We start from the raw sequence: 17,509 nt of genomic DNA, 5'->3' as shown, positions 1-17,509 counted from the left end.
TTTCCCAAAGGATTCATCCTATTTCTCACCTCAAGTCTTTCCTTGACAACATCATCCAAAAATACAGCATCATACGTATCACAAAGATAGAACTATGGAAGAAGGATCCTTTCCGTAACCATCCAGCTCCCAACCTTTTATAGAACTTATCTAGTTTATATTATGCTAATTTTGTGATCGTAGATAGAGTTCTATATGAGGTGAATGACCTGCTATGTTGTATTAGCTCTCAGCTCAACAGGACATAAACCTATCACTATATTTTCTTCTTCAATATTAGTTTTATTTCCCTATAGAAATAAGAAGAATATAACAGTACTTTAAAAAACCTGGGGGTTCAAATACATGTATATCCAAGACGGATATATTATTAGTTATTACAGGTTGAATGCCCCTTATCTGAAATGCTTGGGGCTGGAAGTGTTCCGGATTTTGGATTTTTTTTTCAGATTTTGGAATATATAATTATATAGCTTGGGATTGCCAACACTTCCGGCTGAATTTATGTGCTGCCTGTTAGCAGTCTTTGTCTTGCACTTGTTAATATAACATACCATTAATATAACAAATATTTAATATGTGCAGCAATCTGGGTAACAAAGCAGCACAGCAGCATCGGGAGAATACCTGAATCAGCCGTTGTACAACAACGAACATGGGCAGGCTTTCAGTCGCCACCTGATTAAAAGGTTGCAGTACTCTGTATTAGGATTTTACTTTTTTTTTACATTTTACAAAAGGTATAAAAGCAATCTGCATTGCAGACTTGTTCTCGTATTAGATTTTCATCATTTGCAAATTCGTCAATAAATTTCTCTGCTGCTTCATAATCAGAAGATGCTTTACCTTTAAAAGATATATAATCTTTAAAAATTTACTGTCAAGTCTTTTCTTAAATTTCTGCAACCTGCCTGCTGAATATTCACAAGTGCCTTCAGTGTTCAGTTTGTTGTGGTAGATCTTTACTCATTTCACGAGCAGCATACCATTAAGTGGCATATCTTATGATTATGATTATGATTATGAGGACACGCAGTCCCCTTTTATTGTCATTTAGTAATGCATGCATTAAGAAATGATAAAATGTTTTTCTTCACTCCTATGCTGACAAATTCATTCGTTCAATACACGTTCGAGATCTTCATTTTTTTTGCTTTATTCAATGTTGTTCTACTTTTCATTAACTATGCTCATTACATATGTGAGGTCACTTCTCAGAACTGTTTTGCGATGTGCGAAGATATCTGCGCATTGCCTGGGAATCTTCCCCAGCACCTTGTGGAATGAATTTTTGTGACATCATGTCACAAATAAAACAATACTGGATTTTGGAAATTCAGATAATGGGTACTCAACCTGCACTTTCAAAAATGTCCATTATATGATGACATAAATTGGCATCACCCAGAGAATAAAAAAAGTCTGCATTGCATGTAAATGTCTTGATTCTTGAGTCACTTAGGAGATGTTCAGTATAAGGGACCAAAAGTGTTGTCAAGGAGATTGGTCTCAAGGAACTCATTGAAGAGGGAAGAGTCTATGCATCATGAGGTGAAGAGCCTGTGCTGTGGTGTGTTGTAATATTCTATGTTCCATGTTCTATGCTTAACCTTCCTTTTCCAGAACAAATGAATCCCAGTTCTAACATCTAGTAATTTCACATTTCTGGTACCACCCAGAATCTTTACTGCCTTTTCCAGTACCATTATTTTCTCTATATCATATGGCAAACACAATCATTCCTGGTTAAGATCAAAGTTCAAAGTAAATTTAGTATCAAAGTACTGGTGTTGTCACCAGATACAATCCAGAGATTCATTTTCTTGCGGGCATGCACAGTAGACTTTAGTAGACACAGTAGACTTCTTACTTCAGTGGTTGGTAAGTTGATGGAAAAGATTCTGAGAGCCAGGATTTATGAACATTTGGAGAGGCGTAATATGATTAGGTATAGTCTTTGTGAAAGGCAGGTCATGCCTTATGAGCCTGATTGAATTTTTTGAGGATGTGACTAAACAAATTGATGAAGGAAGAGCAGTAGATGTAGTGTATATGGATTTTAGCAAGGCATTTGATAAGGTACCCCATGCGAGGCTTATTGAGAAAATAAGGAGGCATGGAATCCAAGGGGACATTGCTTTGTGGATCCAGAACTGGCTTGCCCACAGAAGGCAAAGAGTGGTTGTAGACAGGTCATATTCTGCATGGAGGCCAGTGACCAGTGGTGTGCCTCAGGGATCTGTTCTGGCACCCCTACTCTTAGTGATTTTTATATATGACCTGGATGAGGAAGTGGAGGGATGGGTTAGTAAATTTGCTGATGACACAAAGGTTAGCGTGTTATGGATAGTGTGGAGGGCTGTCAGAGGTTACAACGGGACATTGATAGGGTGCAAAACTGGGCTGAGAAGTGGCAGATGGAGTTCAACCCAGATATATGTGAGGTGGTTCATTTTGGTAGGTCAAATATGATGGCAGAATATAGTATTAATGGTAAGACTCTTGGCAGTGTGGAGGAGCAGAGGGATCTTGGCGTCCGAGTCCACAGGACACTCAAAGCTGCTATGTAGGTTGACTCTGTGGTTAAGAAGGCATAAAGTGCATTGGCCTTCATCAATTGTGGGATTGGGTTTAAGAGCTGAGAAACAATGTTGCAGCTATATAGGACCCTGGTCAGATCCCACTTGGAGTACCGTGCTCATTTCTGGTCGCCTCACTACAGGAAGGACGTGGAAACCATAGAATGGGTGCAGAGGAGATTTACAAGGATGTTGCCTGGATTGGGGAGCATGCTTTATGAGAATAGGTTGAGTGAACTCGGCCTTTTCTCCTTGGAGCGACGGAGGATGAGAGGTGACTTGATAGAGGTGTACAAGATGATGAGAGTCATTGATGGTGTGGATAGACAGAGGCTTTTCCCCAGGGCTGAAATGGCTAGCATGAGAGGGCATAGTTTTAAGGTGCTTGGAAGCAGGTACAGAGGAGATGTCAGGGGTAATTTTTTTATGCAGAGAGTGGTGATTGCGTGGAATGGGCTGCCAGCGGGGGTAGTGGAGGCAGAAATGGTAGGGTCTTTTAAGAGACTCCTGGATGGCTACATGGAGCTTAGAAAAATAGAGGGCTATGGGTAAAGCCTAGGTAGTTCTAAGGTAGGGACATGTTCGGCACAGCTTTGTGGGCCGAGGGACCTGTATCGCGCCGTAGGTTTTCTGTGTTTCTATGTTTCTATGTAGATACAAAGAAACATAATAGAATCAATGAAAAACTACACACAAAAGTGGGCAAATAGCCAATGTGCAAAAGAAGGCAAACTATACAAATACAAATAATAAATAATCTTGAGAACATGAGTTGTTGATTTCGGGAGAGCAAGTCCACAGATTGAGGAATCTGTTCGGTGCTGAGGTGAGTGAAGTGCACACTGGTTCACGAGCCTGGTAGTTGAAAAGTAGTAACTTTTCCTGAGTTTGGTGGTGTAGGACCCAAGGCTGCTCAGCCTTCTCCTGGCGATTGCAGCGAGAAGGCAGCATGGCCTAGAGCATTATATAGTGTTCACAAGATCCCCTGGTAATGCTCACAGTTTCTAATATGGACAAAACATCTAGGATTTACTTATAGGCAAAGAATTAAATCAAGGAAGTATCAAAATGTACCTTCTCAAATAAACCACATAAAGCTGAGTGTGTTGTGAATTCTACAGAGAATTGATATGTAGCTCATTGGTTTCACTACTTTGACTGCTAGCCTGAGATCTCCTATTAATCCAAACATGTCCATATGTTATTAATGCAGGTAAGCCTAACAACCTGACCTTTCCCCTGGGAGGTCTGGAGTCAGCGATGGGATAGAAAGCTTTCAAAGTGTTTTAGCAGTTCCCATCTGTTTCTGGGCTTATTTTAACTTGGCAATATTATATCAGTAGTCAAAACAATTGTAAAATTCTATTCTTAGTCCTGCTTATTAGTGTTTTAGTGCACTTGAAACTGATATCATGTACAAGAGTTGCAGACAACATGAATAGACCAGTCTGCTGAAGTGCCAAATAGTATACTGACATAAGCCTGCAGAAATAGTTCTCATGTCTCAGGCTCCGTAATCTTGACCATATGCAAGTTGATTACTCAAATAAAAAAAACAAAGCTAATTACTATGATTATGTGGAAGATTGTACAAATAGGTTTCCTGAAGATACGATGTAATCAAGTCTGGCTTCCATTGTTGCTAGGATGGCACAGTGGTGAAGCCAGGAGAGCTACTGCCTCAGAGTTCCTGTGATCCCGGTTCAAACCTGACCTCCCCTGCTTTCGGTGTGGAGTTTGCAGGTTCATTCTGTTGCTGTGAGCTTCTTCTCCAGGTGCTTCAGGTTCCTCCCACATCCTTATGAGGTGCTAGTTGAGGTTAAGTTGGCCACTGTAATTTGTCTGTGATGTTCAAAGGTTCATGTTATTGTCAAAGTATGCATGCACAATACAACTCTGATATTCGTCTTCGCCAGATAGCCATGAAATACAGAAAGTACAGGGAGTTGTTGAAAAGAAAAGCCTCCACTCCCCCCCCCGACACGAATAAGTGAAAGAAACAAAACTGGCAACCTCCCAAACCCCCACACCCTCTCTTGCACATAAAACTAACTGCTTAACCACACCTCCAAAAAACTCCAAACCCCAACCTTGCAAAAAAAGGCAGTGACATAACATCAAATCCCCAGCCTCCTCCCTCACAGAAAAGAACAGCGGCAGTAGCGTCAAAATCCCCAACCCCTGTCTTAACTTAACAGATTCACCCACACAGGAAAACACTGACATCAAACCCCAAACCTCAACTTCTCCCTCACATAAAGAGTAACATATCGCTTACCCACCAATCGGCAATAAGAAAGGAAGCACCAAAAACTGAAGGAGACCAGATACAAAGAGCATTCCAATACCACATAAATCTCAGAATATCGAGATCTCAAAACACGGTCAGATTTTGAGGAGAGTGGCCGCACGAACTCAATGAGTGGTTAAATCTAAGGGGAAGCTGGTGGGAATGTGTGAAGTAGTTTATAGGAAAATTTAACTGGGAATGGGAATAGGAGTCTCTTTTAAGAGACTCTCAGATAGGTACATGGAGCTTAGCAAAATGGAGGGCTATGCGGTAGGGAAGTTCTAGGCGGCTTCTAGAATAGGTTACATGGTCGGCACAACATTGTGGGCCGAAGGGCCTGAAATGTGCTGTAATGTTCTATGTTCTATAACCTGGCATAGACCTGATGGGTGAAAATGATCTTCATCTGCCTCATATAGAAATATAGGCTTCACACTGTGCCTTGAACCACCTGATTAAATATCTGCCATCTTTTCTGATGAAGCTATCTCCCCGAAATCCAAGTACCTTTCCCTTTCATATCAGTCATGTTGCATGACACATTGAAGTATGCTAAAATTACTTTCATTCTGGTCAACCTAATGGTCACCTTGGAGATTTAACTGTAAATCAGGTTGACTTGATATTAAAACAGCAAAAAAAACATTTTGCTCAAAACCTGAAAGAAACGTAAAACAATGCTAGAAATTTCAGGGTCAAGCAACACATGCAGGAAGAGATTTTTCAGCAGAATTCACGCTAAGTATATATTTTCTGCTTAACCTCATAAAGGGCTGACAGATATCCTTCAATAAATTTATAAAGCTTATTGGGGCCTCCTATCAGCATTCTGCTTCTCCTCATTCCAGCTAAGTTTTGGCATTAATCTCAGCCTAAATTTGCTTAATGGTAAGCCTACCTTCAAATTCAGTTACTCAAATATGTGTCTGACTTTGAAGGTAGGCTTAACTTAAAGCAGAATTTGATGCGAACATTACAGGGAAACAATGCTGAGGTGAAGAGAAGGCTCTGCAGGAATCAGAACTGCCAGTGCCCCCTTGTGCTGGCAGCCGACTCTGGCAAGCTGGCACCTGTACGGCTCATATCACAGAGCCATCGAGTCATTGAGCACACATGTGCGTAGATGCACAGACATGATTAAATTGTGGATATGGTGGAGTGAGAGCAGCTAACGATGGCACCAGATGTTTTTGCGGGCCTAGGCATCCAGTTCATCCATGAAACAGTTTAGTTCCATGTCGCAGGAGATTGAAACATTGAGATGACAGGCAGACGGTGTATGCTGCTGTCGAAAGAAATTTGCTGCTCTCTCATTTTTTCTCTCTTGCTCGCTCTCTCATTCTCTCTCTCTCTTGATGGTGTGTGAGAGTCTGATGACCCTCAAGACAGGGGAATTTGGACAAGCAACATGGCAGATTGTAACAGTGAAACATCGAGCTGTTGGTCTCCCTTCTCCTTATGGCTGGAGCGATATCTCCCTGTCCCTCACTAGTGGGAGAGAGAGGGTCTGTCTGAGAGGTCAAAGTATTGGGATGGACAGTAATTTTTGATGGACTGTAGATCCTTGTCTTTTGGGGGCTTGCTATTGATGACATGGTGGATGGTGGGGGTTAATGGTTTTGCTGGAGCAAGTGGGCAGAGGGGTGGTGCTGTTCCTGCTGCTCGTGCATGGGAGCGGGAGAAGGGGTTTTAAGGTTCTAACATTTACTGTCATTCAATCTTTGGGGTTTTTTTTCTCTGTTTTGTGGATGTCTGCGAAGAGTAAGAATTTCAGGTTGCACACTGTATACATTCTCTGATATTAATTTGAACTATTGCACCATTCACAACATCAACACGCACAGACATCACAAAAATCTACACATAGGCAGCACAAATGTATGGAATCACATGAGCACACCGCCGCATATATGCGTACATTCTATAGATATTGTTTAAAATAACTTTTCTTGACATGCTATTTCCATTATCCTGGACAGGTGTTAATATGAGGTAAATAGGTTAAAACAGTGATTATCACCATCAGCATTAACTACAAGGGCATTGCCTCTGTTTTAGAAATAAGGCTACTTGTGTTGTTCAATCCTTCGAGGGATTCCCAACCGCTTGCTTAATGGTATTGCTCCATAACATTCAAAAAGGTTGGGAACCCCTGTTTTAGATGATGGGCAACTACTTTCAGTTACAATCTGCCTTCCCATCCCCATTCAGACCAATCTCCCATAGGCAGTTGCTTGGTCTGCAGCACCGTTTTATTGAAGGATATTTTAGTGTTACCCACTGGTTGATAAAACAACAGTACTGCTATAACTCCACCCATGCACAATCCAGTTAGACCAATGGTATACGATACTGAGTGTGGTGTAACGGTGGTCATCATACAAATATGTGGGTTCCCTCTCAGTCATTCAGGCTGTGTGTTTCAAATACCACTTTGCTAGGTGTAAATTTTTGAATGACATTCATGAATGAAGGGTCAGTTGTAGAAGAACTTTGTAATTGACCAGGGAGTTGCAGTTCTATATTTGAAATCTGAAGTGGTTCCCTTGAGTGGAATTAAAGCTGTTCAGACTGTCCTGGGACAGGTTATCCATGGCACTGAAATGCAATATGCATTTTTCTGCTTCTCTACCCAACCCCCAGTTTTGGCTAAATCATTCATCATTCTCCCTCCTTCACTCCATGTGAGTCAGTTTCTCCCTCCCTCACCCTACATAATACTTTAAATTTATATGAGTTCAACATTGCTGCATGTAACAAGATACAGTGAAAGTGTTTGTTTGCTTGCATATTATGCCATATGCCATGCATAAGTTTATTGAGAAAGTAAAAAGAAAACATAATGCAAGACATATTGTTGCAGCTGCAGAGAATGCCCAGCGCAGGTTGACAAATTGGGGGATTTTGACTTCGTCCTTCACATTTGGAAATACCTGTTAAAGAGTCTGCTAACAGCATAATGGGAGCTATTCCTGAGTTTGGTGGTACATGTCTTCAAGTTTTTTTGAAAAAGGGAAAGCAGAGAGAATGATCAGTGTTTGAGGGATCTTGGATTATGTTGGCTGTCTCTTCGAGCCTGCATGAAGCGGAGATACAGTCAATGGAAGGGATGCTGGTTTGTGTGGTAGATTGGGTGCATTCATAACGCCCTGCAATTACTTGCAATCTTGGGCAGACCAGTTTGTATAGTACAGTACAGTGCAAATGTCTTAGGTATATATATATAGCTAGGGTGCCTAAGACTTTTGCATAGTACTGTATTTGTCAACATGGAGCGAAAAGCAAGTTTGTAAATCTTGCAGGAGCAAAGGATATTGGGAATGGCGTGGATGGAGCGCCACAGGAGGAGAGTGGGACAGGTAGCAGAGAAGGAATGCCAGAGGTGAGGGGTGGTGCTGGTGCAGACACACCCACTGCTGAGACAACAGGCAAGGACATTTGTTTAGTTGATTCCAAACAATTGGTTTATCGATCATTACAGAATGTCTCTCTGGTGAATCCTGCACCCTCCCCCCTCCTTTCTCCTTTTCCCAACCGTGATACGCAGTTCCCTGGCCCCTTCCCACTCTCAGTCCACAATAGAGACCCGTATCAGAATCAGGTTTATCATCACTCACACATGTCAGGAGGTTTGTTTTTTGCAGCAGTACAGTGCAATATATAAAATTTCTACAGTACTATGTAAAAGTCTTAGGCATCTTTGCTATGTATATGTAACTAGGAACTTTGAACAGCTCTGTATATCAGCTGTGATGCATTGAGATGGGGTGCTTTCTATGCTGCAACTGTAAAAGTCAGTAAAAATTACTGGGGACATGCTGAATTTCCTTAGCTATCTGAGGAAGCAGAGCTGTTGTTTACTGCAGTTCCACATTTTTGGCTTTCAAAATGATTGCATTGCTTTAGAAACATTTAGTTCTTTCCATCCTTTTTTAGAAGGCAGATTCCAAATCTTAGTAATTTGCTGCTTAAAACTACACTCAGTGACCACTTGCTCGTTAGTGCTCATTTAATCAGTCAATCATATGGCAGCAACTGAATGCATAAAAGCATATAGACATGGTCAAGAGATTCAATTGTTGTTCAGACCAAATATCAGAATGGGGAAGAAATGTGATCTAAGTGACTTTGACCATGGAATGCTTGTTGGTGCCCGATGAGGTGGTTTGAGTATCTCAGAAACTGCTGATCTCCTGGAATTTTCACACCCAACAGTCTCTTGAGTTAACAGAGAATGATGCAAAACACAAATAAATTCAAGAGAGCAGCACTATGGGTGCAAGCGTCTTGTTAATGAGCGAGGGCAGAGGAGAATGGCCAGGCTAGAGTAAACTGACAGGAAGGCGACTGTAACTCAGATAACCACATGTTACAATAGTGGTGTGCAGAAGAGCATCTCTGAATGAACAACACATTGAGCCTTGAAGTGGATGGGCTACAGCAGCAACAGAAGACCACTGTCCAGTTTATTGGAAATACACTCACTTGCTCAGTGGCCACCTAAGAAAGTGGTCTTTGAGTATGTGTGCCCTCTTGATACCCCTGGTTCCTTTACTAAATAACTTACTAACTTTACTGTGACTGGAAATATAATAAACAGCCGCATGTTGTTTAGTTTCAAGAATAACTTGGGAATTACTTGATGCACGTATTTTTCAGCTTCTTCTGTCGAAGTAACATTCCAACTAGTCATCTTCCATACAATATATTCTATCAAAATTATACTAATGATTATTTAAAGGAAGAAATTAATCTGTTTTTTTCAAAAACGGAAATAGACAATATTTGTTTCTATTCATGACAATTGAATAGCTTTTCTTGCTTCCAGTTAACATTACGCTATATTTCTCTTAAGCACATCATCCTTACTGGGGCATAGGTCAGCAAAAGCAGCTTGCCAGATTCCTCAGCCTTGGGCTGATAAAGGGTTTGATCACCTTCCACTTTCACCACATTCACTTTCATGGTGAAGATCCTTCCCCTCCCATGGATGAGATTGTTCGAGCTCCTGTTGGCGATTCTGTAGCTCTGGGTTTTTATGGGTTTGCTAGCCCCCTGCTGAACCCTCCTCTTTTCAGATCTAGTCTTGGGTCCGTCCATAGTGCAGTTAACATTATGCTACTAATTAGAATGATTCCCAAATTAGACTTTGAGTTTTATCATGGAGATCTGCGACCTCTTGTTTAGACAGATTGTTCCATATATTCACTAAATTGTCAAGGTTACTGTAAGCCCTAACATCTGTGCATGATTAATCATGGAGTCATAAAGCCACAGAGCATGGGAACAGCACCTTCAGTGCACCGGTTGTTAAGCAACAAATACCTATCAGTGAATGCTGATTTGAATCTTGTACACTGTGTAAAGATAGTCCAGCTAAACTGCGTCAGTAGTGGAGCGAGTAGATGATTATGGATTTGAGGTGGTACTATCCTGCTCTACAGGTGTAATGGGGCATATCGCAAAACCTTGGTTAGTCCACAGCTATAGTGCTATGTGCAGTTACAGATACCACCCCCTCCCCCGTGGTAGGGTCATGGTTAGTGCATTGCTATTACAGCTCAGTGTGCTCCAGACTTCGGAGTTCAATTCCGGCCTGAGTGCTATCTGTAAGGAGAATGCATTTTCTCCCCTTGACAGCATGGGTTTCCTCCAGGTGCTCCAGTTTCCTCCCACAGTCCAAAGTCGTAACATTTAGTAGGTGATTTGACCTTTGTGAGGAGTTCGGTTACTACGCTAGGTTAGATCGGTGGGTTGCTGGGCAGCACAGCTTGTTGCGCCGGCAGGGCCTAGCCTGCCATAAGCAAGAGAAAATCTGCAGATGCTGGAAATCCGAGCAACACACACAAGATGCTGGAGGAACTCCACAGGCCGGGCAGCATCGATGGAAAAGAGTACAGTCGATGTTTCAGGCCGAGACCTTTCAGAAGGCCTGTTCTGCGCTGCATCTCTAAATGAATAAAAAGAAATACCCTAACGTAAGTAGGACATCATTGCACTGGAGATGGTTAGACTCAGATTCAGGTTTACTTATTTATCACATGTACATCAAAGCATACAGTGAAATTTGCTGCTTGCTTTAGCAACCAGCATGCCTAAGGATGTGCTGGGGGCAGTCACCCGTTCTGGTGCCAACATAGGATTCCCATAATGCTCAGCAGAACAACACAGAACACGACAACACAAGACACAGCAAACAACAAAACAATTACAGCCAAAGAAGACCCCTTTGTCCCTCCCACCCTCCCACATTGAAGATCTACCAGGATGTTGCTGGGGTGTAGTATTTCACTTCCGAGGACAGCTAGATAAATAGTGTTTATGTTCTGTGGAGTGCAGGAGTCTGAGGAAGAACCCGATGCAAAATTATGAGGGGCATACTCAGAGTATTTAGAGTGAAATTTAAAAGCTAGAGGATATAGATTTTAATTAAGAGAGTGACAGACACAGAGGATCTGGGTGAGAAATTTTGTATCTAGAGGATAGATGGAATCTGAAACACTGCATGATGGAGATATTGTCAGCATATTGAAGGAATATCTACATGAGCATTTGAACTGTCAAGTCTCTAGGCCAAGTGCTGGGTGATTAGTATAGTATAATGATACTGTAATTATTGTAGGTAATGCTATATCCATATTATCTACAGATAATAGATTAGACTATAATCAGTATAAATAATGATTGGTGTGGATATGAAGGGCTGCGTTGCCTGTTTCTGAGCTTTACAACTTTATGGATTTATGTCCCTATTTTTTACTGTATGTACTTATATCTTTGTGTTCTGGTGCGTCAGTTGAAATGGAACATATTCTCTGTGCGACTTTAAAAGTGATATGAAAGGGAAGAAATTGCTTCCAAAAATCTGCGGCTGTTAAAAAATGCTGGAAACATGAAGGAGGCTTCCTGATTTTCATTAATCACTTTGGCCCTGTGTTACCTTAACAACTACTTGCTGTGAGGGTGCTATGACAACCATGTACGCACTATGCCCTTGATTCTACCCAGTTTTGTTAACAAACTTATTTAAATGTGGATATGGACTCAATGGATTTGAGATAAGAATATTAAAGGGGTTAAATATCAGCCACTCTATTATTGATTGATTTTATACTGCTGATCCTTCTTATAAACCCAAGAGGTTCTGGAGATGCCGGAAATCCAGAATAACACACACACAAAAAAAAAGTTGAAGGATTTTTTTAAATCACCTATCACCTGACAGTTTTTAACTCTTCCTGTCTCCCCACCTACTTATTCTGGCTTCCCCTCCCTTTCTTTCAGTCATTTTTGAAGGCTCTTGGCCCAAGACGTTGACTATATATTCCCCTCTGTAGATGTCGCCTGACCTGCTGATTTTCTCCAGTTTTACGTGTGTGTTGCTCTTTCCTATATTTTTAAAGTGCTGAAAAGACGAAAGAAAGAAGGACGATAATTTGGATATAACTGCTTGATGCTCTCTGGATAGGACTGAATCTTGGATGCATTCGACTGTGTGGGTAAATCATATAACAATATTGCAATGTAAATGACATTACTGTGTCGTATTACTGTTGATTAAGGTATGAACGGTTTATTGGGGACCAAAAGAAGATATAGAGAGGGACAATGCAGTTCCAGCAAGGAGTAATTTCTCAAGAATGGCCTGAGGGAATGTTACTGAAATACACAATGAATTTCCTTTATGATATTCATAAAATCCAACTTTAATTTTGATTCAGAGGCATTTAATTGATGATAAGATATTTTTGTGTGCCCTAAAGTGATAAAGTCATAGATTACTACAGCACAGAAACAGACCCTTCAGCCCATCTAGTCCATGCCAAATTATTATTCTGTCTAGTCCCATCGGCCTGCACCCAGACCATAGCCCTCCATACCCCTCCCGTTATGTACTTAACCAAATTTCTCTTAACACTTCTTTTGAACACGCATCCACCACTTCAAATGACAACTCGTTTCACACACTGACCACTCTCTGAGTGAAGAGTTCCCCCTCATGTTCCGCTTAAGCAGTTCACTTTTTACCCTTGACCCATGACCTCTTGTTCTCATCCATTCCAACCTCAGTGGAAAAAAGCCTGATTCTATTTACCCTATCTGTACTCCTCATAATTTTAAATGCCTCCATCAGATCTCTCCTCATTCTCCTAAACTCCAGGGAAGCGTGATGAATGGACTTTCGTCCTAAAAGATTAAGATATTTATTCTCAAAGGAGAGAAGTTGTTTTTGATATCACACAATATCAGCTCCCTGAAAGTGGGCTGCATGGATTGCAGACAGAGCAGTGAAGAAGGTGTATGACAAACTTGTCTTTACTGTTGGAGAACAGTGATGATGCAGCTCTCTGGAAGGTTAATTCCTTCATTTCCAACAGAAAGACCAAGCTATTCCTGTTAAACTTAGTAACTGTGATAAGTTGTCACAGAGCAATTTAAAGGCCCCAATCACCTGAGTAGGTAGATGAAGCAGTATATGTGACTAATTAACCTACTAACCTGACCAGAGGGCTTAAAAAGAGGATTTTCATAGCAGTCGTAGAGTCCATTCTCACGTACGGATGCGAGACGTGAACACTCACCAAGGCGATGTGAAAGCCTCTAGATGGTTGCTATACACGAATGCTCCGGATGGCTCTTGATGTGAGTTGGCAACAGCACATGACGAACGTTGAGCTCTATGACGACCTACCAATGCTCACCACTAAAATCGAGGCAAGAAGACTGCAACTAGCGGGGCACTGTCTACGCCACCCCGAGCTACCTGCCAGCCTAGTCATCATATGGGAGCCCAACCACGGGAGGATGAACCCTGGGCACCCTCCCAAGACTATGGTCAACACACTCCTAGAAGACAGCAGCACGGCTAATGTAGATGAACGGAACACACTGATGAGGGAGAGGGAGAAGTGGAGAGTCCGTCATCGTGCCCGACGCTGGCCCCCTAGGCCTGAATCGATGTAGTAGTAGCAGTAGTAGTAACCTAATAACCAGTAAACGTTTGGAATGTGAGATAAATCTTGAGCATCTGGAGGAACCCATGCAGACATGGGGAAATGTACAAACTCCTCACAGACAGCGATGAACCTGGGTCACCGATGCTGTAATAGTGTTGTGCTAACCGTAGCACTACTGTGCCACCCAGGATCAAGTGGATCATTGGGGTCTCTTGGGACTTGGCTATAAAGCGAGTTGGAGACAGTTCTTTGTGGACTTTATGTGAAAGTTTTAAAAAATGAATGGGGCCTGTCGGGTCTTGTCCGTGGAGCAGGAGATCGTGGAGTGAGTTGGAGACAGTGCCCCGTGGACTGAAGGGCCTGTCAGGGCGTCTGAGGAGTGGGAGATCATTCAGGTTATTAGTAACTTAGCAAAGGCCAATAAACAGAAGCGAGGAGTAAGTGGAGCAGCCGTTGTGTGAGTGGGCCAGTGTTAGAGTGGTCAGGCTTTGGTTCAACAAACTTCGGTGAGAACAGGCAGAGCTAAGAACCTTATTTATTGAGATACAGTGTAGAATAGGCCCTTCCAGCCCTTTGAGCTGTGCCAACCAGCAACCCTAGCCTAATTATGGGATAATTTGCAATGACCAATTAACCTACCAAATGGTACATATTTGGACTGTAGGAGGAAACCGGAGCACCTGGTAGCAACCCACACAGTCACAAGGAGAAGGTACTGGCTATGTGGGAATTGAACCAGGATCGTTGGCACTGTACCATGTCGTGCTAACCACTACATTACAGTACCACTGAGAGTGAGAATTTAGAGCCAAAGGTATCACAAGTGTAGGCAGGATGGTAGTTAAGGTAGTGGAATGCTTGGTCTGTAGGATGTGGGATTACATGGCACCTAATGTGTCTGCCTGATGACTACAGGAGGTGCATCCTATGTCTAGTCCTGACCGACAAGATCAAGGAACTGGACCTGGAGCTGGGTGTACTCAGGAGCACCCAGCGCAGGCTTCAGATAGAAAATGGGCGACCACCAGGAGAAGTAAGGGAAGTAAATGGTCAGTGTAAGATTCTCTGTGGCCATTCCCTTCAGCAACAACTATACCCCTGCTAGGGCACCTGATCAAAAAGCGAAGGCATGGAGAGGAAGATTGATGTCAGGGGCAGTAAATACAGATGTGATCAGTAAGAGATACAAAGGGACAGATAGTGTGAAGTGTGTGTATTTTAATACTCGGAGTATTGTGGGCAAAGATGATGAACTATTAGGAGTATTGTGGATTAGTACATGGAACCATGATGTTGTGGCCATTACAGAGAATTGGCTGAGAGGGCTTTGGAACAGGTGCTTAATATCTCAGGGTAACAATGTTTTAGAAGAGATAGAGGGAGGTAAAAGAGGTGGGGGAGTTGTACTACTAATTAGGAACATTATCACAGCAGCACTCAGTGGGCATAATGAGGGCTCATTCTCTGAGTCTACATGTGTAGAACTCAAAAATAGGAAGGAGCAATCACACTAATGGGATTGAACTACAGAGCTCTCAATAGCCCCTAGGACACTGAGGAACAAATATGCAGAGATATTAAGGAAAGGTGTAAAAGCAATAGGGTGGTTGTCATGGGGGACTTCAACATCTCTCATATAAACTGGGTCCTTCTGAGTGCAAGAGATTTGGTTGGGGCAGAATTTGTTAGTTGCATCCAGGAGGATTTCTTAAATCAATATGTAGATAGTCCTACAAGATGACGGACTGTATTGGACCTGATGTTGGGTAATGAGCTTGGCCAGGAGACCAACCTATCAGTCGGTGAACAGTTATGGAATAGTGACCACACTCCTTAAGTTTTAAAATAGCTGTAGATAAGGATAAGTGTGGACTTTGTGGGAGAGTTATACATTGTAACAGGGAAAATTTCAAGATGATAAGGCAGGAACAAGGGAGAATTAACTGGGACAACTGTGTTTTGGACAAGTCTGCACCTGGCATGTGGATGGTGTTTAAAAACCGACTGAACAGAGTACAGGACAGGTATGTCCTGGTCAGAAGGAAGGACAAGGATAGCAAGGTAAGAGAACCTTTGGTGTTGAGAGAGGTGATGAATTTAGTCAAGAAATAGATAGACAGGTATGTAAATCTTAGGAAGCTAAAATCAAACAGAGCCCTTGGGGGATTATAAAGAAGTCAGAAAAGAGGTAAGAAGGGAATTAGAAGAGCCAGGAGGGGCCGTGAAAAGTTCTTGTCAAGAAGGATTAAAGAGAATGCTAAAGTATTCTATACATACATCAGGTACAAGAGGATAACAAGGGAGAGGATTGGGCCACTCAAGGATAAAAGGGGAAATTATTGCTTAGATATACAGTGAAGGATGTGGATAAGGTCCTTAATGAGTACTTTACATCAGTATTTACCAAGGAGAAGGATGTGGAGTATAGGGAGAAGAGTGCTGAACATCAGTGCTAGGGCATTTTGAGGTAAAAGATGAGGTACGCAAGTGTTGGGACTCCTTAAAAGCATTAAAGCAGATAAGTCCTCAGGGGCCTGATGGAAGATACCCTAAGTTATTAAGAATGTAGGATTCTGAGAGCAAATTGGTTGTTGCTTTTCTTCTATCAGGATCAGGAACAGTTTTAACATTGCCTACAAATGTTGTGCAACTTGTTGTTTTGTGGCATCAGTAATAAAAAAACTACTAGTTTAAAACATGCAGTGGATTTTGGTTAATTGGGCCATTTGTTAATCAGGGCAACCGTTTATTGGATAGTTTTATTATGTTCTGAAGACCCTGTTGGACATTGATAACGTAAAATAATGCTAGTCCGGTTCTCTGGTTCATTAGTGAGACCGATGGTTGGGGAGCTGCAGTGCTTCGCTTGTTAGACAGAAAAGGCCCTCATGCCTTGGAGTCACCTGTTGCGGTCTCTAGCAAAGGAGACACCAGAACTGGTTGTGTGCCTCTGGATTTTAAACTGGTTGAGGACTGGGCTCTCCTGTCAGTGCTACTCTCCAGTGTTCGCTCAGTGCTGCCCTCTGGTGCTCACTCAATGATGCCCTCCAGTGTTAGCTGGACCAGGACAGCTCAGGGATATGGCTATATTTATTTTTCTCTTTGTGACTGTTTGTTTGTCTGGCCTGCACAGCCAGACACCTCCCAGTCTCTACCCAGCTAACAGGAGTAACTTGACACTTATTTCCAAACCATCATCCGCAGCCTATTTAAACCTGGCTGCAATTCACAGTCTTTTATTCACTCGTTCCACCAGCCAGCCTCAACAAGTTGTTTCACTCCTTCAGTTATCTTGATGCCTTGTCACGTTAGATTTCTGTCCTGTCTTGTTTTGTGGCCCCTCGTGGCTTGTTAATTTGCAGTTCATTAGTACAAGGGGTGATTGATAAGTTTGTGGCCTAGGGTAGAAGGAGTCAATTTTAGAAAACCTAGCACATTTGTTTTTCAACATAGTTCCCGCCTACATGTACACACTTAGTCCAGCGGTCGTGGAGCATACGGATCCCTTCTTTGTAGAGGTGGGCCACAGCAGGGGTGATTGATAAGTTTGTGGCCTAAGGTAGAAGGAGATGAGATATACAGCTCTTGTTACGTGCATGTGCAATTCAACACTTTGAGTGAAAATGCAGAAAGTTTGAAGTTAATAACTCATCTCTGTCTACCTTAGGCCACGAACTTATCAA

At 42.2% G+C, this 17,509-nt stretch overlaps 1 protein-coding gene across 5 annotated transcripts in view; it reads left to right on the top strand.

Annotated features, from left to right (window-relative positions):
* vegfc (vascular endothelial growth factor c) overlaps window positions 1-17,509 on the top strand; it is a 224,409-nt gene that overhangs the window by 76,247 nt on the left and 130,653 nt on the right. Inside the window, exon 1 of one of the 5 annotated variants that reach the window (XM_072257684.1) lies at window positions 10,585-10,847. The exons of 2 other annotated variants lie outside the window; for them this stretch is intronic. In XM_072257684.1, the coding sequence (XP_072113785.1) occupies window positions 10,824-10,847 (24 nt within the window). In that variant the 5' untranslated portion in view covers window positions 10,585-10,823. Of the gene's footprint in view, window positions 1-10,584; window positions 10,848-12,158; window positions 12,369-17,509 lie in introns of those variants that run through there. 2 more of the 5 variants (XM_072257685.1, XM_072257687.1) reach the window with 2 other exon arrangements.

Source organism: Mobula birostris, chromosome 5 (assembly GCF_030028105.1).
Source record: "Mobula birostris isolate sMobBir1 chromosome 5, sMobBir1.hap1, whole genome shotgun sequence".
Lineage (NCBI taxonomy): Eukaryota > Metazoa > Chordata > Chondrichthyes > Myliobatiformes > Myliobatidae > Mobula > Mobula birostris.
The sequence above is the reverse complement of the archived record's forward strand: the minus strand, read 5'-3'. Positions and strand labels throughout refer to the sequence as shown.